This window comes from Myotis brandtii, unplaced genomic scaffold, assembly GCF_000412655.1.
Source record: "Myotis brandtii unplaced genomic scaffold, ASM41265v1 scaffold32, whole genome shotgun sequence".
Lineage (NCBI taxonomy): Eukaryota > Metazoa > Chordata > Mammalia > Chiroptera > Vespertilionidae > Myotis > Myotis brandtii.
Window position 1 is genome coordinate 2,489,679 of NW_005362269.1, and position 23,456 is coordinate 2,513,134.

The window sequence follows — 23,456 nt, forward strand, 5'->3', positions numbered from 1 at the left end:
GATGGTCTTAGGCGACCCCTGTGAAAGGGTCGTTGGACCCCCAAAGGGGTCGCGACCCACAGGTTGAGAACCGCTGGGTTAGGGCAAGAAAGCACATTCTTGCTTCCAAGAATCTGCCGCTGAGGCAGTTAGGTACCAAACATGAAAAATTAATACCTGGTCTTAGGAAGATGACAAGTAAATTATGTTCCTGTTTGACAGATTTTATGGAAAGAACTCTTCTTATGTCCACGGTGGATTGGATTCAAATGGAAAGCCAGCAGATGCAGTCTACGGACAGAAAGTAAGCATACCAAGCTTTATGTAGGTGGTTTAGCAGCTAGAACATAATCCCTAAAGTTGAGGTAGATGCATGTTTAATAGATTGGCTGATACTGAAAGATCAAATTTGTCAAGTTTAAAAAAATTTAGGTATTTAATGACTATTTGATTAATACGGTAGTTATTGAAATGCTTATGTCACATTGCTCATTTTGTATTATATATTGTGAAGGTTTTTTTTATATGAGGAGATTATTGGTTTTAGCATGGGGTCATCTATTATAAACTTTCTTTTCTAATTTTTTTTAAACTATATTTTTATTGATTTCAGAGAGGGAGAGAGAGAGAGAGAAAGAAAGAAACATCAGTGATAAGAGAGAGTCATCGATTGGCTGCCTCCTGCACACTCCCCACTGGGCCACTGGGCCTATGCCCTTGACCAGAATCAAACCTGGGACCCTTTAGTCCCAAGGCCTACGCTCTATCCACTGAACTAAACCGGCAAGGGCTGTAAATATTTTTGGGTATGTTATTCAAGACAATAATTTAAAAGGCTCAGGAGTGGTCACGAGGAATCTATCCTATCTAATAACAGACAAACATGGTAATTGATCGTACCTTTGCTATGCCTCCCATTGGCTAATCAGCAAGATATGCAAATTAACTGCCAACAGAGATGGCGGTTAATTTGCATACGTAGGCGGAGCAAAGACTGAAGGCGGAGCGAAGGCCTGGGTCCTGGGTGCCGGAGGAAAACTGGTGCTGGCAGTCAGGGGAAGGGAAGGCCTATTGCATGAATCTTTTCATGCAACAGGCCTCTAGTTTATATAATAAAAGCCTAAGTGACCTTTATGGCAGAACGACTGGTCACTATGATGCACACTGACCACTAGGGGGCAGATACTCAATGCAGGAGCTGCCCCCTGTGGTTAGTGTGCTCCCACAGGGGGTGCGCTGCTCAGCCAGAAGCTGGGCTTATGGCTGGTGAGCGCCATGGCGGTGGCAGGAGCCTCTCCCACCTCTGCGGCAGCGCTAAGGAGCAGCGAGCCGAGAGCTAAGGTGCGAGGGGTCCTGGACTGCGAGAAGGTTGTCCTGAGGGATCCTGGACTCCCCCCCTCCCCCCTGCAGTGCACACATTTTGTGCACTGGGCCTCTAGTATACTATATTAAATGAAGCAAGTTATGGGAAAGCATTTGACAACTTGCTGCCTGGCATATGTCATCAGATTGGCTCAAGCTGTTACATATAAAAAAAGAAGACAAATCAGAATAGGGTCTGTATAGTTTGTAATTTAAACATGTAAATTCTCACAGTTATGTGGGAAATTTTTTGTTGTTGTAGATTGTGTAAGTTTTAAGGCATTAACCTATGCTTTCATTCCTTAGGAAATCCATAGGAAGGTGATGTCACAAAACTTCACCAATTGCCACACTAAGATTCGCCATGTTGATGCTCATGCCACTTTGAATGATGGTGTGGTGGTCCAGGTGATGGGGTTGCTCTCCAATAACAACCAGGCTTTGAGGAGATTCATGCAGACATTTGTCCTTGCTCCTGAGGTATGAAAAAAGAAACAATGAATGGTTGTGCATCTCTTAAAAAAGTATTCATTTTGAAATTTCCAATTTAAAGAAAAGTTATAATAACAGTACAATAACTTCTATATACTTCTTACCTAGAGCCACTGTCAGCACTTGTCCATACATTTAGAATTCTTTTTCTATTAACCTATCATTTTAAATTTTAAACCATTTGATAGTAAGTTAGAAATATGCCTAGTCATCTTCAAATACTTAAGTGAGCATTTCATAATCATAGTATAGTTATCAATCTATAGTCCATATTTAAATTTTGGTTATCTTCCCAATAATGTCCTTTACAGTAATCCCCATCCACCACCCCAGTCCAAGATTGAGTACAGGAATTCACATTGTGTATAGCTCTGATGTCTCTTTAGTTTTATTTTTTGTTTATTGGTGGCATTGACCTTTTGGAAGAGTATGATCAAGTTACTTTGTAGAATGCCTCAGTTTGAATTGTCTGAATGTCTTGTGATTAGATTTAGGTTATACACATATGTTCTTTCAGTGCCTCATATTAGGGAGGCTCTTGATTTCCTTTTCTCCTCTTATCAGCGATGTTAATTTTCGTCACTTAAGGCAATGGTCAACAGATTTCGCCACTCTGAAGTTTTACTTTGCTCATTTTTAAATAAACTAGGGGCCCAGTGCACGAATTCGTGCACCTTGAAAGGAACTGTGGGCCATGAGGCTGAGGTGGGCACAGGGGTGGGTCTTGGCCCATGCTCCGTGCTCCATGCCCCTGCCCAGCCCCTCCCGCCGTGGCTCCTGGTCCCCTTTCTGCTTGCAGCCCTGCTCCTGCCGCCGTAGCTCCCACATGCTGATGGTGACGGCCCTGCTCGCACCCGCTGATGGCTCGGAGTGATTGGGGCCGGCACCAGTAGCAGTTGTGAGTGGAGGCTGCTGCCCCCATTGCCCCTTTGGAGCAGGGGGAGATGGAGAAGCCCTGAGGGGCGATTGGGGCCGGCAGTCGCCACTCCGGTGTTGGGTGTGGGTGCAAGCAGGGCCAGCACCAACAGTGGGTGCGAGCGATGGCTCCGGCACCAGCAGTGGGTGGGAGCGGGCTTTCGGTGGCAGCTGGCCCCGATTGCCCCTTAGGAGCAGGGAGAGGTGGAGAAGCCCTGAGGGGCAATCGGGGCCGGCAGCCGCTGCTTGCACCCATTGAGGGCGCTGAGAGATCGGGGCCGGCAGTGGGTGTGAGTAGGGCTGGCGTCGACAGCAGGTGTGAGTGCTGGGCAGGACCGTGGTGCACAGGAACAAAGAATTCTCAGTAACCACCAGAGGCTCACCCTGATGACAGCGACCAGCTCCCTGCCTTGGTCTGTTGCCCCCACTCACCTGCTCCACCATCCTGCCACGGCCGACGCCTGCCATGTTCTGCACTCTGCTGCCTGCTGGCGACGCCAGCCATGTTCTGCACGTGCCCCCTGGTGGTCAGCACATGTCATACCAACCGATTGTTTGTTCTGCTGTTCGGTCTATTTGCATATTAGGGTGTTTTTATACACACACACACACACACACAGCCTGTTGCATGAAGATTCACGCAATAGGCCTTCCTTCCCCTGGCTGCCAGCACCAGTTTTCCTCCGGAACCCGGGACCCAGGCCTTTGGTCTGGCCGCAGTGGAGAAGCCAAGCCTTGAGGCTAAGGCTTTTCCCCTCCGGCCACAGCGAGGCTTGGCTTCTCCGCTGCAGCTGGGCTCTTCAATCTTCACTCTTCACTCCTCACTCCGGCCGGAGCCTTCGGTCTTCATATGCAAATTAACTGCCATCTTCGTTGGGTGGGCGTAGTGGAGTGACACCAATTTACATGTTTCTCTTTTATTATTGTAGATAGATTGTGGGTGATTCTTTGAGACTGCAAATACCCTGTTCTGTTTTTTAAAAATATATTTTTATTGATTTCAGAGAGGAAGGGAGAAAAAGAGAGAGAGAGAGAGAAACATCAATGATGAGAGAGAATCATTGATTGGCTGCCTTCTGCAGCCCCTGCCCCCCCTTACTGTGGATAGAGCCCGTAACCCAGGCATGTACCCTTGAACGGAATCGAACCCAGGACCCTTCAGTCCTCGGGCCGATGCTCTATCCACTGAGCCAAACTGGCTAGGGCCAAATACCCTGTTCTTCATCAAACTTATGTACTAGTTTTTTCATTCATTGATGATTCTTGCCAGAACTAACTGCTACTTTGAATAGTTACAAATGATGATTATCTGATTCTATCATTCAATATTAATTGGTATTCTACTGTAAAGAGTTTTACCTTTTCTCCTATCTCTTAACACTCATGAAGTCTTTATGTGGTAGATTTAATCCATTGCTAACTTTATATCAATGTCTAAAATGTCCCAGACATGGCAAGTGTGAACCCCTTTAAGCCAGCTTCTGTGTGTGTGTGTGTGTGTATCTTTTTTTAAAAAATCACTCTGTAACTTTGTGGCAGAAGATGCTTCAGGCTCATCTTGCACTGTCTCTGCTCCAGCTCCAGCTCCAGCCCCAGCCCCAGCCCTGGATCAGCTGTTTTCTTCAAGGAGCCCTGGCTCTTTTTAGTTATCATGCTTATTAAAGGACCACAGATTCATGTTGAGTAATTGCTTTTGTACTGTTTTCCCAACTGGTCCAGACTGAACCATGGCAGGAAGCGTATCTGCATAATCTGTGGAAATGGCTCAATAAGGACTTGCTGATTAAATGTTTTCTTTACCGTTACTCTTAAGATAATATTCTGTTTAGGATAGTGAACCTAAAACCCCTATCATTTTACTGTTTGAACATAAAATAATTCAGTTGTCTTTGAAAACTACATGTCGTTGTAGTCATAATTTTTAGAGGAAGGCTTTGATTATCTACAGTGTAAAACTGCTGATGACTTTCTAAATCTGCATGGGGTTAGTTGGGATATAAAAGAGGAAAAGTCTAGCTCATTTAATACTGAAAGCTCTAAGGTATATGTTGCTATTCCTTTTTACACATGAGGAAATAGCCTTAGAGGTTGAATAGCTAGTAGTTGACATAGTTGGATTTAGACTCGAGAGTGTCTTAATCTAGTGTAGGCAGACTTTTTCAGCTACCCCACTCTTGAGTGCTTGTATCAATAGTCTTGGGTACAGAAATAGGGAATTTAAAATATCTGCTGAAGTTGGCAATAGGTATTTATTGTTCAAGAAATGATTTGAGGTGAGGGCTGTGGCATCTTACATACTTAAAGCTTTATCACATTTTGGGCATCCAACTGTTGGTATGTAAAGCAAACCATATATTTGAGGCTCTTTCACTTGGGAGCATGCCAGCGCCTTTCCCTTCCCCTTCTTCTCCACTCTCCCCCGCCCTGACACCACCCCTCTCCCAGGCACATTACCTTTGCCTTTCTCTCTCCTAAGCTCGAAGGGTTCTTCCTCTGCTTATATAACTTGAGCTTATGCAGCCCATCTGGCTCACTTCTACTATCTATGTAGCTTTCTAAATAAACTTTTTCTTATAATTTGAAAAAATAGAACAAGCCATATATTTGAGTGTCGTTTTTAACAGCCATAATGTAGAGTAGGGTTTTTCACCTTGGCACAGTTAATATTTTAGGCCAGTAAGTCTTTGTTGTGGCTGGCTGTTCTGTGCGTTGAAGGATGTTTAGCAGCATCCCTGTCCTCTACTCAAAGTTGTCAGTTGCACTCCCTATGTGAAAATGGAAATGTCTGCAGGTATTGATGGCCAAGTAGCTCCTTGGAGAGGCAATAATGCCCTTATTTGAGAACTGCCAGTGTAGGGTGATTTGGGTTTTTAAAAGTCTGCTGAATAAGTAATAACTTTTTGTTGGTGTTGCAGGGCTCTGTTGCAAATAAGTTCTACGTTCACAATGATATCTTCAGATACCAAGATGAGGTCTTTGGTGGCTTTGTCACTGAGCCTCAGGAGGGTAAGTTACTTGCCTAAATTTTTTTGATGGCATTAATTAATCATAATATGCTGTATTCTTCATTAACAACTTGAAATTGTCAAGATGTATGAAGGGCCTGAGTTTTTAACCTACTTGAAGCTAACAGGTTAGTCTACTTCATGGATATTGGTAGAAGACATAAAACTCCTAAGTCATAAGAAGACAGGCTGTTACAGCAAAAATAGTAGCATTTTTTTGTCACAGTTTCCACAGGACATTGAAGTCCAAATGATACCTGCATTGCAATGGGATGCATTGTAAGAATGGAACCTTAAGTTTAGGGAACCCAGACCTTTTAGAATGGACAGTAAACATGCCTGCCCTTGATTCTGGAGAGAGACACTGTTTTCCGAGGTTGTTTGCTCTATAAATGTTCTTAAAAGATAGTCTGGAACAAAGGATAGACATTGCCTCAATTGTAAGACGTGTAGAAACACAAGAGACCCATGGAGAATTGTCTCAGAACAATTTCTGTATGGCTGAGACGATTCTAAGTGCTTTATATTTATTATGTAATATCATAGCCTTATAGATAAGTACTTTAGGCACTGTTGTTCCCATTTAGTAGATTAGGGCACTGCAATACAGAGAAGTAATTTTCCCAATGGCATATAGCTGATTTGGTGGTAGAGCCTGTATTGGATTACTGGCAATATGACCTCAGAGTCCATGTTCTTAACCCGACACTACAGTGTCCTTAAAGCCTATGCTATGATTTTACTGAATTGCCTTGTTTTCATGACTTTTTAAATATATATCTGCTTTTCTTAAGTCACTGCCTTTTTTATTATGATGAACATTGTGAAAGGGAATTTATTTGTGAATTAAATAAGCACAAATTACTTTAAGTTTTTTTTCTCACTTAGAATCTGAGGAAGAAGTAGAGGAACCTGAAGAAAGACAGCAAACACCGGAAGTAGTACCTGATGATTCTGGAACTTTCTATGATCAGACTGTCAGGTAAGGAAAACTGTTTTTCTCTCCAGAGCTGCATGAGAATTGGGGTTGTCTGGTCTTTCCCTTTGTTGGAGGGCAGTTATGTAATCTCAGAATTACTTCAGAAAATAGTGATAATTTCCCAAAAGAAAGGTTTTACTTTTGGTACCTTTGAGCTTCCAAAAATCTATAATGTGTTTAATATACTTTGCACTATGAGGACTATTTAAATAGGATCCACCAGTTGCTTTTTGGCTTAGTTTTTTCTGGGTGGAAGTGTAAAAGAGTTAGGATTTTTTACCAAGTAATGAACACATTTTAGCAAGCCACTGCATTAAGTGCTTTGGGGAAGAAGATGGTTATAAAGTTACTAGGGGCTTGTTTAGAGATTAGGCATAAATCGATAGAAATTCAGACATGATTTGTAGCAGTAAAGAATTTCATCAATTAACTGAGACAATAAATGTGCTACTGTATCTTACTTGTTTTTTTTTTTTAATCTGCAACCAGAACAGAAATGTGTTAGATAGGAATAGGAATTACTACGATGTTTACGTGTTGCCATGTGATACCAGTAATGTTAATATTCAGTGCTTAAAGGATATTTCTAAATGTTTCTTAAGGTGCACTGATGAACTTATCACAGTACTCACCTGCGTTACTGGTTAAAATGACTTATTGTACCACAAACCTACCGAGTTAGAATTTCAGGGGGGAAAACATGTGCAGCTTTAACAAACTGATTTATGTGAAAGTTTAAGAACTATTCTGAATCATAACTAGTGTCTTTTTTTAACCTATTTTATTATGAGAGGTTTTATTTGTGTAGTAAAATCACATAACAAAATTTACCTTCTTAACCATTTTAAGTGTAACGTACACATGGTTATACAACACATCTCTAGAACTTTCCATCCTGCAAAACTGAAACTGTACCCATTGAACAGCTCAACTACCCTTGCCCCCTCCTCACAGCCTATAGAGTTGTGTAATGTGTGATAGGTAAATTGTAATAGTTTTGATCCATTTTGATGCATTTGCTTATGAGAATTGAGCCAATCTAACTGTAGTTAAGGTTTGCTTATTGAGTGCTTTTCTGTTGGTTTTTTTAAAAAATATTTTTATTAATTTCAGAGAGGAAGGGCGAGGGAGAGACAGAAACATCAATGAATGAGAGAGAATCATTGGTCGGCTGCTTCCCTCTGGGAATCGAGCCTGCAACTTGGGAATTGAACTGTGACCTCCTGATTCATAGGTTGGCACTTGACCACGGGAGCCACACTGGCCAGACTCATTGAGTGCTTTTCTAAAAAATTGTCTTGTTTTAATACTCAGACATGTATTTCTTAGATCTTTTTTGGGTTCAAGTCTCTATAGTTAATTAATAAATACTTGAGAATTTTTTGCTAAATCAGTGGAGGCAGAATGATATTTCTCAAATTTTTCTGTGAAAGCAATGACTTGGAAGAACATTTAGAGGAACCTGTTGCTGAACCTGAGCCTGATCCTGAACCAGAACCGGAGCAAGAACCCGTATCTGAAATCCAGGAGGAGAAGTGTGAGCCAGTATTGGAGGAAACGGCTCCTGAGGATGCTCAGAAGAGTTCTTCTCCAGCACCCACAGACATCGCTCAGACAGCGCAGGAAGACTTGAGGGTGTGCAGCATGTCTTTATTTTTATCCTCCTTCTTGTTTACTTTTAAATCTCTCTTCTTTTTTGTTATGCTTGATTGACTTCTGTATGTGCATTTTCATATTGGTGGCTCAGGGAAATTTCTTACATATTGAGCCATGCCTCAGATAAGAGATGCATATTGCTTTATAAAATCAAAAGTAACTTTTCTTTCCCCTCTAAGGAATCTTGAATACTTTTTGTACCAGAAATTTTCAGGTGTTGTTTTATCACCATATCAACAACCCCTCATCTTTTTAATATTTCATCTTTTAAATTGAAGATTATTACATGCTTGTTATAACAAACAAGTGGTGATGTATCTTTAAAAAATAATATGACACAAAAGACTTTCCTCTCTTTTTTGATGAAATCTAATTGAGGATAACTTCATGGTAGGAGTAGAAACAAATTGTTGAAATGTAACTACTTTCCTGATTAGAATACCTGATTTCAAAGTGTTGAAACTTTTCAGTAACTCCTGTCACATCGGGATGATGTTAACTGAACTCCCAGAACCTTTACATTTGGTACTCTGTGAAGAAATATGTTTTAGTGCTGTATTTATGGGGTCAGGGTTCTTATAATATTTATGTATGTCTGACAGTTAATTCAAGTGCCAATGTTGTAGGCATTGTTCTAGGTATGGGAACTATCTGTTAAATGGATAGAGTTCTTGGTCTCTCCTTTAGTAAGTGAGTAAGTAGGAAAGAAATGGTGAGACTAGCTTGCAGGTAGAAAAGTGGGTTGGGTGGATTGAGAATGAATGATCAGTTGTTAGGTGGCTGTTATATTCTGGAGAGAGAGAATGAATGATATTTTGGATTAGGGACATGGCAATGGAGATGGAAAGAAGATAATTCAGAGTTAAATAACAGGATTTGGTGATTTTATATGGATAGAAAAGGGGTTTACGATAACTCTAAAATTGATAACATTGGATCAGTGTTTATATCATAGCATTTCTAAGAAATTTTAGTACTAAATTTGTAAATGGGGGGTAGGGGGTAATCTCAAGATACTTATAAACTACCCTGCCTATGAAAATGTGATGCATATATCATGTACAAGAAATCAAGAACTAATGGCTTTTATATTAATATATAGTATAATCAGCTGGTATTGATGTTTGTTGCCTTAGACATTTTCCTGGGCATCTGTGACCAGTAAGAACCTTCCACCCAGTGGAGCTGTTCCAGTTACTGGGATACCACCTCACGTTGTTAAAGTACCAGCTTCACAGGTGAATTTGTCATTCAGCTTGCATATTAAGGCAAATTTATTTTTATTTTGTGTACTGTGGTTTCATAGTGCTTTAGAGAATGTGGAAACTGATGTTATAAGACCAGAGGAGAAGGGTAAAAGATAGTTTTTAATGATTTTTGTGTGTGAGAGAGAATTGTCATATTCTAGTTTAAACCTTATTTTTAGCTAAGAAACTTCACAAGAAAAAAGTAAGCTTGCTTTGTTTTTACACAAAAGTTAACTTAGAAATGTTTCAGCCTCGCCCAGAGTCTAAGCCTGAATCTCAGATTCCACCGCAGAGGCCTCAGAGGGATCAAAGAGTTCGAGAACAACGGATAAATATTCCTCCCCAGAGGGGACCTAGACCAAGTAAGAGCTCAGAAGGATGACTTTTCTAGTTTGGGGGATTTTTTAAGTGGGTACCTTGTTTTTCTTTGGGGGAGGGCAGTGCTCAATATTTTCTTAGATTAAAATATTACCTGAGAGTTGAAATTACCTGTATTTAGGGTAAAGAGAAAACACTTGTATGTAATAGTCACTGAAAGGTGTCTTTGTCTTTCATTGTTGCTTTTGTTTTCTCTTAAGTCCGTGAGGCTGGTGAGCAAGGCGATGTTGAACCCCGAAGAATCGTGCGACACCCTGACAGTCACCAACTCTTCATTGGCAATCTGCCTCATGAGGTCGACAAATCAGAGCTTAAAGATTTCTTTCAAAGTAGGTGATTGAGTTTTAAACACTAGATTCATCTAATGCAGCACTGCCCAATAGAAATAGAAGATGAGTCACATATGTAATTATTTAACACAGTATCTAAGCTGTCATTTCAACATATAAAAATATGTAAAAGATGGTATATATTTTTCTATTCTCAGTCTTCAGAGTCATGTATTTTTAGACTTAATGCATGTCTTGTTTTGAACTAGCCACATTTCAAGTACTCAATAGCCATGTCTTATTGGATAGTGTGCGTGTAATATTTAAATGAAATGTCCTAATAAGTTATTTGAGAATTTGTATTTCACTTGCAGATTATGGGAATGTGGTGGAGCTGCGCATTAACAGCGGTGGGAAATTACCCAATTTTGGTTTTGTTGTGTTTGATGATTCTGAGCCTGTCCAAAAGGTCCTTAGCAACAGGGTAAGCAGCTTTTCATCTTTTTTTTTTTTTTATAAGCATGTGTGTTGGCTCTTGGAATATTTATCCTTATAACTATGTTTGATATGTAAAGTGCAATTTATTCCAACATGTTTGGTAATATATTCTATGATGTTCAACCCTTAGTATCAAAAGAACTGCCTGGGAGTTTAGAAAAACAAAGCTTCTGTCTAAATAACTTAGTTTTTTAATAAGTGAATGATGAGAATAATTCCCGATTCACTGAGAGTTATGCAAATTCCTTTTCTTGGTGGTGGCTTATTGTGTAGAACATGAAATATAGTGTTGCATTTAGCTAAGATAATTTAAGAGCCTGTTTGCCCTGGGTAGTCTTGGTATAAAACTGCAGCCTGGGTTATAACTATGAGGAGCTTTGCCTTTTATTCTATAAATAGTCTGGGTTTGGAGTCACATTACCTGAAACCACTTTTATTAAAATTACTGCTAGTCTTCCCTAGCCAGTTTGGCTCAGTGGATAGAGTGTCGGCCTGCGGACTGAAGGGTTCCTGAGATCAATTCCGGGTAAGGGCACATGCCAGGATTGCCGGCTCAATCCCCAATGTGGGGCGTGCAGGAGGCAGCCAGCTGATCAATGATTCTCTCTCATCATTGATGTTTCTCTTTTCCTCTCTGAAATCAATATAAATATATTTTAAAAAAATCACTGTTAGTCTAATTACAGAGGGATTCGTAGAATCGGAATTATCTTACTGATAGTTCTAAAGAACTCTTCCCTTCCCCGACATCTTTCATTAGCAAAAAATACTTCCTGTAGCACTAGTAGTAGAGAAGAACAGAGAGATAAATAATTGTTAAAATTTGAGGTAAAATTCACAAAACAAAAGTCTTAAAATATTTTTTTAATATATTTTATTAATTTTTTACAGAGAGGAAGGGCATCCAAGGTACATGCCCTTGACTGGACTCAAACCTGGGACCCTTCAGTTCTCAGGCCGATGTTCTATCCACTGAGCCAAACCGGTTAGGGCTTAAAATATTTTTATTGAATTTTTAGAGAGAGAGGATGGGAGAGGGAGAGCGAGAAAGAGAAGCATCGATGTGAGAACTGAACATTGATCAGCTGCTTCTTGAAGGCCCCCTCCTGGAGATCCAGCCAACAACCAGGCATGTGCCCTGACCGTGAAGCGAACAATCAACTTTCAAATCATCAACCTTTTGGTGCATGGGGCAATCCCCAACCAACTGAGCCACACTGGCTCATCTTAGTTTTATTTTATTTACTTATTTTTAAATACATTTTTATTGATTTCAGAGAGGTAGGGAAAGAGAAATAGAAACATCAATGATGAGAGAGAATAATTGATTGGCTGTCTCCTGTACACCTCCTACTGGGGATCGAGCCCACAACCCAGGCATGTGCCCTTGACTGGAATCGAACCAGGGACCCTTCAGTCCGCAGGCCGACGCTCTATCCTCTGAGCCAAACTGGCTATGGCCTTAGTTCTATTTTTAAATTTTTTTTTTTTTTTTAAATATACTTTATTGATTATTTACAGAGAAGAAGGGAGAGGGACAGAGAGCTAGAAACATAGATGAGAGAGATCGATCAGCTGCCTCCCGCACGCCCCCTACTGGGGATGTGCCCGCAACCAAGGTACATGCCCTTGACCGGAATCGAACCTGGGACCCTTGAGTCCGCAGGCCGACGCTCTATCCACTGAGCCAAACCAGTTCGGCTATTTTTAAACTTTTTAATGTGTTTGTTTCTTTTAAAAAATGGTTTCTATTATAATTGACAGTCAATATTATAAGGTGTGCAGCATAGTGGTTAGACATTTATATAATTTACGAAGTACCCCCAATAACTTTAGTACAGTACAGTAACATTTATTAACACCTATCTAGTTTCAAAACATTTTCATCAGCCCTAGCTAATTTGGCTCTGGACACATGCCCAAGTTGCAGGCTCTATCCCCAGTAGATCTCTCATTCCTTCCTTTATTCCTTGATCCCTTCACTCTTCAGTGTTTTCCAGTCTCTGCAAATTAAAACTACACGTTTTATTAACCATGTAATAGGAATGTTGTAGATCATTATTTCCCAGAGGTTCTCCAGAATGTTAATGGATATATTCTGCAAAGTTTGATGTGGTCATAACATTATGTGAGCCTTAACCTGTAGGTATGTATCTTGAGTGCCAGTGAAATGTGTACATTGGACTCCACAACTTTGAGAAGTGAGAAACTAGCTTATTATCTCACTAAGGCCACAGAATATTGAACCCAGAAATCTCCAGTAGGCTTTGGATAAATCCATCATTGAGCATGCAATAGGTCTAGTGGCCAAGCTTTGTGGTGCAGCCTTGAATTCTTTGTTTCCTTACAGCAGGGGTGGGGAACATCTGGCCGGTGGGCTGTATAAGGCCCGCAAAATTATTTGGCCTGGCCCTGCTAAGGCATTAGGGGTGAGTTAATTAAATGTTTGACTAAATCTAGCAGCCTAATTTTTAAGTTGATAATTTTGTATGGCCCGTGAACGATGTTATAAATACCCAACTGGCCTTTAGCAGAAAAATGGTTCCTCACTCCTGCCTTGCAGGGTATGATATTCCCATACTGGCTTCCTAGTTAATTGCCCAAGATAGGGATTTGTTTCTTTTAATGAATGTGGGTAAGCCAAGGCATCTTTATGTATAAGAATTGTTTGAAGTAAATTTTCTCAGAAAAGGGGCCGTATGTCTGATACCTTTTCATTCAGATTATAACTCCCAGAGATGTTTTCCATAATTATGTTTCAAAATATCCCAGCCCAAACCTATGTCCTTTTAATCTTTCAGACTTTAATATGATTTTATTCTTCCTGTTGTATTAGAAGATTGCTTGTAACAGTGCTTCAGATTGTGTGTGAAGTGATTTATATAAAAATACTTATATTTATCTTAAGTGTTAAATAAAATATAAATGTGCAAATATAAATATATGTTTAATTAGAATTTAAAGTATAAATTAGAATTTAAAAAAGCCTTTTTTAAATGTATACTTTCAGATTATGTCTTTGTAGTTTGGGAACTTCAAATGTAACTTAATTTTTCCCTCATCTCACTGTATTGATAGAAATCCCTTCAGTAATTTTTTATGAGTACAGAAGTAGCTTATATAAGCCTGATGACCATGATATTTGACATGTTTTTGTGTAGCGTAGTGGTTCAAAGCTTATACTTTCCAGTCCGGATGGCTTGGTTTACAGTCCTCTTCCATCACTCACTCACTAGTGCTGTGGCCCATGAGCTGAGAGTTCCTCAACCTTCCTGGCCCTTAGTTTGCTGGCCTCTAAAATAGGTATAACAACAACCCTCAGAGAGTTGTGAAGGTCAAATGAGAGAATACATGTGAAGCATATAGAACACGTATCTGCAGAGCAAGTTCTGTTAGATATTTATTTTTAAAAATATTTCAGTTAGCAAACAGGATTGCTAATGAAACATGTACATTGAATTCATTAGAATCTGAAGTAAACCTTTGTTCCTACTTTAGCTCTATTGGGTGAAAAGGAAAGCCAAAGACTTAGCGTGTATGTGTTTTCTTTTTCCTTTTAATAAGATAATGTTATCTTCATTGTCCTCAGTATTTTCAAAATTCTACTAAGGCAAATAGCATTTTGTGAAAATTATCTATATACTAGAGGCCTGATGCATGAAATTCGTGCAAGGGACTCTGCCCTAGCACCCCTGGCTTCAAATAGACAGTCATCCGGACGGTTGTCCAGATGGTCATTCTGCTGTTCAGCCATTCGGTTGATTTGCATATTACGCTTTTATTATTATAGATATAAAAGGCTAAGTGTTTGTCCTACCAGTAACTATGACGCACTGACCACCAGGGAGCAGATGCTCAACGCAGGAGCTGCAGTGACACGCACTGGCCATTTAAAAATAAGTGGCACCAAGGACCTGGCACCAACAAACCAACACTCGGCTTCCCCCAAGTGGGACACAGGCCCTGCCACCTCCCTGGAGTGACACCCCACCAAATTGCAGCCAACGCTGCTAAGACCCCATGGCGCAAAATGTGCCCCACAGCCCAGCCCAGCCTGGAAACGGTGGCTGTGGGCGCCAGGTAATGACGTCACATAGCAACACCGGGCTTCCTCTCACTAGAGACTAGCCTCCTTGGAGTTTCTTTAGCCAAGGAACCCAACTTGCTTTATAGCCAGGTGCAAACATTTTACAGTTTAACCAAATGTTAGTGAAGCGTTTTCCCATGCCTCATCTCATTTGATCCTCACAGAAGTCCTGGAGTAGGTAGATAGGAAACTCGGTAGAATCCTATTTTCATTAGCAAGACGTGAATAACGATATTAAAATATTACTTCTAATTAATTTCCTTTCAGTGTGCATGAATCCGTGTAATGGGACACTAGTATTTCGATAAAATTAAAGCTTTTGAGATGTATATGTACTTTGTATAAGTATGTGCAGCATAATCTTTCCACATTAGGTGATGGGGTTTTATTCAAAGGCTTGAAATTCATAGAGATGACAATTCTTATATTCTATTTATGTAATTCTATGGGAAAATAAGATCTACTTTAATAAAGTACAATTAGAGTTACTTGTGCTCCTGTGCTATTTAAATGGACTTTTTTGAACTAGCCTGCATACTCCTGCATATCTAATCACCTTTCCATGTTTTTGTTAATGGGAACATTATATATTCTGAATTTAAAACAAAAACTGAACTGTGAGGACATAGGTGATTTGTAAGCTGCTGGTTCTGTGTAATAGCTTTGTTTTAACCTTGATAGTTGGTAGTTGGTCAGCACTGTGTGTAAGTCTTCTCACCTTGACTCTTACAGCCCATCATGTTCAGGGGTGAGGTCCGTCTGAATGTGGAAGAGAAGAAGAATCGAGCTGCCCGGGAAGGAGACCGGCGAGATAACCGCCTGCGGGGACCCGGAGGCCCTCGAGGTGGGCTGGGTGGTGGAATGAGAGGCCCTCCCCGTGGAGGCATGGTGCAGAAACCAGGATTTGGAGTGGGAAGGGGAATTGCTCCAAGGCAGTGAATTGCTCTTCACTGATCTTCACGCAGCAGTACAAACCCCGTTCCTGCAGAATGGTGATTTCTTCAACCATCCTTTGGTATCTTGCAGTATGACCCTGGTCTCTTATAAACTGCTTAAGTTTGTACAATTTTACTTTTTGTGTTAATGGTGTGTGTTCCCTCCCTTCCTCTTTTCTCTCCTCACCTTTTATTCCTTCACTTCCAATTTTGTGGAATGATATTTTAGGAAAAATGGATTTTTAAAGAAGAAAAAAAAAGACTGAATTTCCTTGCTTTACTTTGCATATACAGACTGGATTTTTTTTTTTTTAAACAGCCATTTCCCCCAAAGGAATGTGTCGCTTATTACTGACATTTGGTATGTTTCATTCATTGGGATATTTCTTACTTATTTTCTACATGTTTCAAAAGCCTTTGAGAAATACAGGATTTGATAAACATTTTGAAGGCAGGAAAAACCCCAAAATTGTTTCTTTTGAGAGTCATGACTACCTTCTGGTGTGGAGAAACTGCCATTGGAAAAATTGACAATTTTGATTCTCGCTGGTATGGATAAAAACTGAATAAAAGATGTTAGTGAAGTTTTTTCTTTTGATATGTGATCACAAAACAATTATAAAATCTACTCTTTTTACCATTGAAATTTAAATTGTGAGATAGGTTTTAAATGTCTAGAATGCAACTGATGTGCTTTTCTTAAATTATTAGGGGTTTTTTTGAAGTAGAATTTATTTTCATGTTTAATCTGTATTTGTTAAACAAACAAGAAAAGACAACACCCTCCCCACCACAATCCGAGGAACACAAAACCAGAGCAAAACTGTTGTGCCTTCTATTTATCTTTGATTCCGGTCTTGGCAATTGTTTAAAGAAAAATAATAAAAAAAAGTCTAGATTTGTTTTTTTCCAGGTTCAGAGTATGTTGGGAATTGTGGAACCCCTCTTTCACTGTGCGTCTTCTGTTCACTTGTTATGCTTTAGTCTGAAATTGAGTCTCAAACTGGAATGCCTTGAGGACGGGTGCTTCTGTAGAGGTCCTTTGACCTAAATAGCTCAGCATTTTATTTTGGTATCTATTCAGAATTCTAATCAGCCCACAAGAAGGAATGTGATTTTCATATTGGACTTTGCTGATATGCTTGAGTGTCTGCTAGTCTTTTTCCTTTAAATCATAGCTATACGGTAAATTTTCTGTTTTACTGGTTCTCTTTTATCGATGGACATGCAGTGGGTGTTTCTTTGAAATGGCCAATTCTTATTAAAATATTTCTGGGAAGAAAATTTAATCTGACATGTAGGCTAATACTCGTTTTACATAGTATGTTTGTTGAGTGCTGTGTATGACTTGGGTGAAGGTTTTGTTTACACATTTGTGAAGCAAGCCTTTGTGTAGTATCTTATCATTGTTACTAGTTGAAGGGCAACAAGGCTGTCAAATTTAACTTATTTTCTTCTTAACAGTATTCATCTTTAGGACTGTTGTTTGAGGATAGTGTGAGTAGGAATAGGAATGTTTGTTTTTCTGTTACTGGGAAACTAGGTTTGCTGAAGGGTGTAGTCTTAAACTAAAATGAAATTTGATGTTATCAGTTGGTCCTCAATACCTCAAATATTTGAAAATTGGCAGCATCTCCTTCATATAAAGAAACTTATATAACTGAATCACACGGCTGTTTTGGTGTTCAGTTTAAATGATTATTTGGTAACCACTTCATTTGGCCTAGCCAGTGATAATTAGGAGAAATCCAGCTTATACTTCTGTAGCTTATATTAAGCTTGTTGTGGAAAGGAAAAAAACTTAGCCTGAGTTATTTTTGCAGTAACTGTAAAGACATAAATTATGGATAACCTAAAAATCATTTTTCACAAGTGATACTAAACCATGCATTTCAAAATAGGAGTTCTTTCTACTCAGGTTTAAGGGTACTAACTAGATGCCGTGGTACCCAATTTGGGGCTGTTATATCCTAGACTAGAGGACATTGGAAATGTGTGAGGTTGTGAAGGGTGTTGGAGGGGGACACTGCATTTGGCATTTAGTGGGTAGGTATCAACAATGCACATGTTCTGTAAAAATGAAGCAACTGCATTAAAAATAGATAGTTTCCTATAAATGCATGATGGGCGGAGCAGTGGATTACTACAACTGGAGTTGAAGACTCATTCCTTTGCAGTAAAGCTTCAGATAAATAAAAATAAATGAATTAGCAAATAGATAGCTCTTTCAGCAATTATAGTAACATGTACTGTAAGTTATCTCATTTTCCTTCATTTGTACCAATATGTGGTTTTAAAAAATTTTGGAGAAGGTAGCATTATGCTAGATGCTGCTTGTAACTTGTTGCAGGGAGTTACTGTGTAATCCCAGAAAACAAAAGTTTACTTGAGTAATTTCAGCTCATCAGAATTTGGGTGATTGTGGAGTTTTGAATAGCATAGGACTTTTATATGTAGGATTTAGCATCATGTTTTAACACTATAAAAATCCTGGTATCTTTGTTTCCATTATTGCTGATGGAATAAACATGATACTGTAGAGATACATATATTCACACAGATACAAAGTGAAAATAAAATAAGGCAAGATTTTTCTATAGGCAGCATCAGCTCATCATATTCAATCTTTTCAGGTTTTAAAATATAATTTTTCATTTCTAGGAATGGCCCAGTGTCTAGTTCTTTTCTACTGAGCTTAACACCCTTACTTACTTACCTAGTAACTTACTAGGTATAAGATTAGTTCAATGTGCATCTTCATCTTTTAAGAACTGTTGAAAATAAATACACCTTGGGACTTAAAAAAGTACTTTTATTTGCTTTTATGGTGAGGTTGGTCTTGACTTGTGTATGCCTTTGTTCTCAACTTTTTGAGCTTTTGCTGGGGAGCAGTGAAAAGAATTATCCAAAAATAATTATTTGAGTAGGTTACTGCACAGTATTAGTTAAATTGCACTTTAGTTTAGGTTGGAAAAATAATTTTCACGACTCTGTGGATTAGGTACTGTTTTCCCCAAAGTAATAGATAAAGGAGAAACGGCATCAGGGCAGCTATGTGACTAGGCCTCCAAACCATCCATGTAGCAAGGAGCAGATTGACCTCCGAAACTGATGCTTTTTCTCCAAAACCAAAATGCCTACATATGTACATTTGAATGACATATCAAGATATAGGATATGACCATATAATTACTACAGTATAGAAACCAGGGTCTATAAAACATTGATAACAAGGTTAGCATTTCTGTTCATTTCCATAGGGTAAATAATATAATGTAAATGATTTGTATAGGGCTTCTTTTGATATGCAGACTATTTGGTAACAATAATGACTTGTTAGATTAATTTCTTATCTGGTTTGATAATACATTTAGAAATCTGGATGTGAATAATATTTTTATCAGAGCATAATCCAGGTGAATTTATAGCAGTTATGTTTTGTGCTTATAACTGCCATCCTCTGATACTTCCTTCACCCCTTTATTTGAAAATCCTTGTAGAGTTTAATGAGTTAGTGGAAAATGAGGCACTTTATAGAAAACAATTCGTTAGAATCTGTATGGAAATAATCTTCCTATGAGGTTTAAATTTGTAGACCATTGTTTATGCTGAATGGCCTATTTCTTTTATGTAAATGGTTGCATTTGTCAAACCTACTGATCTAAAGATATCTTTTATATTGAAGTTTTATTTTTGTGCTACTTAAAAGAATTTCTGCAGGAACTACATACAGATGACCTTTTAATTAAGCAATCTTGAACTTTAAAAAGAAGCAACTTCAACATTTATTTGAATATAGGGTTCTAGCTAATTGCCTAATATACTGAAAATGGGCATTGGATAATCATGACAGTCTTTCACAAATGTTTAAAAACCTTAGGAATGAATGTTAGCAACTTAGCAATGTCTTATGTGGAATGAGGTTGTAGATTTAACTTGCTGATCAAGTATTGGCTATGTGGTACTAGATAATTACGTAAGGATTTCTGCTTTTAAGGTAGTAATTCCTTTTGGGATTTTCATTTGTATACTGTGATATTGAAGTTCTGGGGACCATAGGCAGGCTTGTGAATTCTTACTAAACTAAAGGAAAAATGGTGGCACATGTGAGATAAAACTTCCATTTATATTCTTTTTAGTGACTATGTATGTAGCTCAGAGTAATGCTGAAATTAGACTGCTTTGCTTGTGCTTTCATGAAACAGTCTCTCATCGTGGCCTGAATGAATAAAGAGTTGATTAGAGATGGCCTAAAAGCACTAGTTTTATTTGTTTTGATTTATGCTACAGTATGGCTTAGAATAAAGGTTGTTCGCTTTTTGATTATGTGACTTATTTTGAAAACCTTGGATAGTCTCTTCTCCAATTTCCATTTGAACCTGGTAGCTTTTTTTTTTTAGTTCCCTGAGAGAAGAAAATAGTATTGGAAGTCAGTTCCACTATTACTCCCATAAACCATGTGACCTGGCCAACTAGAAATCCACACGTTTTGCACTTTGAAACGTGGCCCATGTCACAGATTCCAAGGGACTTTCATCTACCCAATGTGTCTTATTTTCTTAAAAAAAGAAAATTAAGGGATGTTTACCAAAAATTTACTATTGAATTATTTTAACAAATCTTTTTTCATAAACCCACTTAGGGGAAGTTTGCCTATTTTGGTAGTAATTTCAGGGATGATCATGTTTTATTTAATCTGGATATAAGCAGTTTTAACTGTTGTTATAATTATCCATTTTGGTTACTGAAACTTTCCCCAAGCTTTGTTAGAACCACCTATTTTACTTTGGATTTTATTTAAATTCTTAAATGTCTTTGTGAAGATTGTGTATGTATACTGATTTGGCCCTTTTAAATGAAGACATGCTGAGAAGCTGGCATAAGGGAGTAAGGAGAAGAAAAGAACTTCCCTTCCTTTAAAGATTCAGTGCACACTTACGTAGATTGTAGAACATAACTTGTTAAAAAAAATTCATATAGGTAGTTGTTAGCTTTTGAAGATGAGTGACGTGGAGGTGGAACTTAGCTGATGGTATAGAAATCATTTTGTGATTTATAAGGAAAAAAACCATAATTTTAAAATGAGAAACAATTGAATGTTTCCTTAAAAGATTTCTTCTCATTCTGATTATTAGCACAAGCGACAGAAGAGGCTCCTAGAATTCATTGAATCATAGAAAGTTAGTGCTGGAAAGGACTAAAATGATTTGTATAACACCTTCATTTTTCCAAAGATCTAGGTGCTCAGAGAATTAATTATTGGTACAGAGTCCCAGATCGGCCTGTAGAAGTAACACGGAGGGGATTGCTAGTCCTCCCTGGGCTGGCTGAAGATCCGGATATGGGAGAAAGGGGAAGGAGCCACATTTTACATGCTCACTCAGTTGCTCCTATATAGCTCAGTTTTCATACCTAGGTTTACTCCATTTCCTTAGAACTGTCTTAATGCCCACTTCTACCAGGGCCTGTTGAAAGACATTAACATGTGCTCCCCTCAGGGATGGGTTTACTACTAGCTTCAGAAAGCTATTGGGTATCCTAATGTGTTAATAGCTGAAACTCAGCTGTAATTTTCTCCTAAATCTGTCAGCATTTTACATTCTGTACATTGTGGTGCTTTTCCACCTTGTATTATAACTGTAAGCTCCTAAGGGGCAGCCATTTGGTCTTAGGCAGGGACCCTGTTCAGTGCCTGGCAGTGCCGTGTGTGTATCAGGGTCCTAACCTTCCTTTCCAGTGATTTTCCCAATTCTTCATGGAAGCGATGCTCCAGCCATCCTGAACTACTACTGGCTCCTCTGAGAGGCCAGGCATTGCGACTCCGTGGCTTCAAGTGCCTCTCTCTTCCCTGAAGATACACTTGCATCTGCTCTCCCCCGTCCAGATTCCTTGCCATCAAAGTCATTTTTTTGAAGATCCAGTTCAAGAACTAATTGTTCTTTTTCCCTGAGAGAGAAAAGATCTGCAACAGGAGCGGGGAACCTTTATTTGGTGGTTGATCTGGCCAGAATTTGAAATGAGGAACAAACTCATTCCCATCTTCTTTCCTTCCACATTGTCCCTTCTGTTTGACAGTCTGTCCCAATCTTCATTTTTAAAAAATATGTGTTCCTAGAGCACTTTCTACCTTTCTCCTAGCTGAAAACTTATGCCTTCAACCTGGAATTAGAATGACCTGTATCTGTTATACTACATCATTAGACCACAGCTCCTAGAGGACAAGGACTGGGAAATTAATCCCAGCACTCCACCGAAGGTACAGTGACTATAGGAAAGAGGCATTTAATGATGACTCATTGAGTTGAATGAATTAATGTATTTCTGTTTTCATTTTCAAAAGGGAGGTATGCCTAGAGCCAGGACTTAATTGAATAAATTTTAGGCACTATGACATTTCATAGTGGAGGGGATTGTTGGGAAATTTTAAGGGGGGTGGGGGAGTGGAGGAGAGAGGAAGTCACTGGTCATTTTGAGGTACTTCCATCCTTGGTCTGACTTAAGTACCCAGTATATCCCAGGCATTTGTTTGTATGTAGAAGAATTTTATGTTCCAAATTTCATTTCTTTTCACAAACCTACTCCATTGTTCTTTCAGTTCATGTCATCACCCATGCCCCAAGTCTAAGTTGTCTGCTTCCCTTTTTCTTGCTCCCCACATCCAGTGTCCAGCTAAGTCTTACCAGTTCTACCTCAACAGTCTTTCACATCTTTCTCCTCACTGGGATAATTTCAGTGGCCTCTCAGCTTCCTTGACCTCTTCTTACCCCAGCCTACTTATACCCCATGCTAAATTCATCTTACTGAAACAGCTCTGACTATGGTCCCATGTATGTGTTCTATCTCCCCCGCTAGACTGTAAGCTCCTGATGGGCAGGATCTGTGTCTGAGTCGTATTTGTATCTCCCTAGTGCACATATCAATAAATATTTCTTGAATTAATAATATAAAGCCTGTCTTAAGTGAAGTGATGTTTTCCAGATCATATGTAGGTTTCTTTCTGGGGTAATTGCAAGACTTCAAAAGTTCTTTAACATACAAAGTTGGTTGAATAATAACAACTATGGATTAACCACAAAGAAAATTTCAGAAAACTTTAATTTTTTTTTCATTGGAATCAGCATGGATATGTGTATATGGATGGTTCAATAAATATATTTTTATATACATGTATCACAGAAATTTTACATTCCATCTTCAAACTGCAGAAATAGACTTTTTTTTACAAGCCAAAAAATAATTGCCATAACTTTTATGACTTCATGCAAAACAGGGAGGAGTAAGGGGCAAAAGGGAATAGGTTGGTTAAGGTTAAGAGTCCTGTAAGAAGTAAAAATGTTACATTAAGGAAGCGATTGCTTAACACGCTGCTTAAGGTGGTAGCCAAACAAATCCTTAACTGCAGCATTAAGGCCATACCAAGTTTATACATATATACAAAGAAATTTCCATATAAAAGACATACTGTCACATTTTCTTGTGGGAAAGGATGAGGAGCTTTGTGAGTAATTCTGACCCAGTTTTCCAGGCCACGTAATTGTTTAAGATTTCCCTAGGCTATTTCTTAGAACTCTCTTTTACTTTGGCTAGCTGTCAGTTACTACTCTGTGGGCTTACGACTTTTGTAGTCTCTTACATGGAAGTATGAGTGATCTTG

The 23,456-nt window shown here is 38.9% G+C and overlaps 1 protein-coding gene across 2 annotated transcripts in view; it reads left to right on the top strand.

Annotated features, from left to right (window-relative positions):
* G3BP1 (GTPase activating protein (SH3 domain) binding protein 1) overlaps positions 1-22,750 on the top strand; it is a 41,228-nt gene extending 18,478 nt beyond the window's left edge. For both annotated transcript variants that reach the window (XM_005870509.2, XM_014543127.1), the window contains exons 3-12: positions 202-283; positions 1,648-1,821; positions 5,664-5,754; positions 6,642-6,735; positions 8,166-8,367; positions 9,525-9,626; positions 9,886-9,997; positions 10,214-10,342; positions 10,657-10,766; positions 15,600-22,750. In XM_005870509.2, the coding sequence (XP_005870571.1) occupies positions 202-283; positions 1,648-1,821; positions 5,664-5,754; positions 6,642-6,735; positions 8,166-8,367; positions 9,525-9,626; positions 9,886-9,997; positions 10,214-10,342; positions 10,657-10,766; positions 15,600-15,806 (1,303 nt within the window). In that variant the 3' untranslated portion in view covers positions 15,807-22,750. The remainder of the gene's footprint in view (positions 1-201; positions 284-1,647; positions 1,822-5,663; positions 5,755-6,641; positions 6,736-8,165; positions 8,368-9,524; positions 9,627-9,885; positions 9,998-10,213; positions 10,343-10,656; positions 10,767-15,599) is intronic.
* Positions 22,751-23,456: the final 706 nt, after the last annotated feature.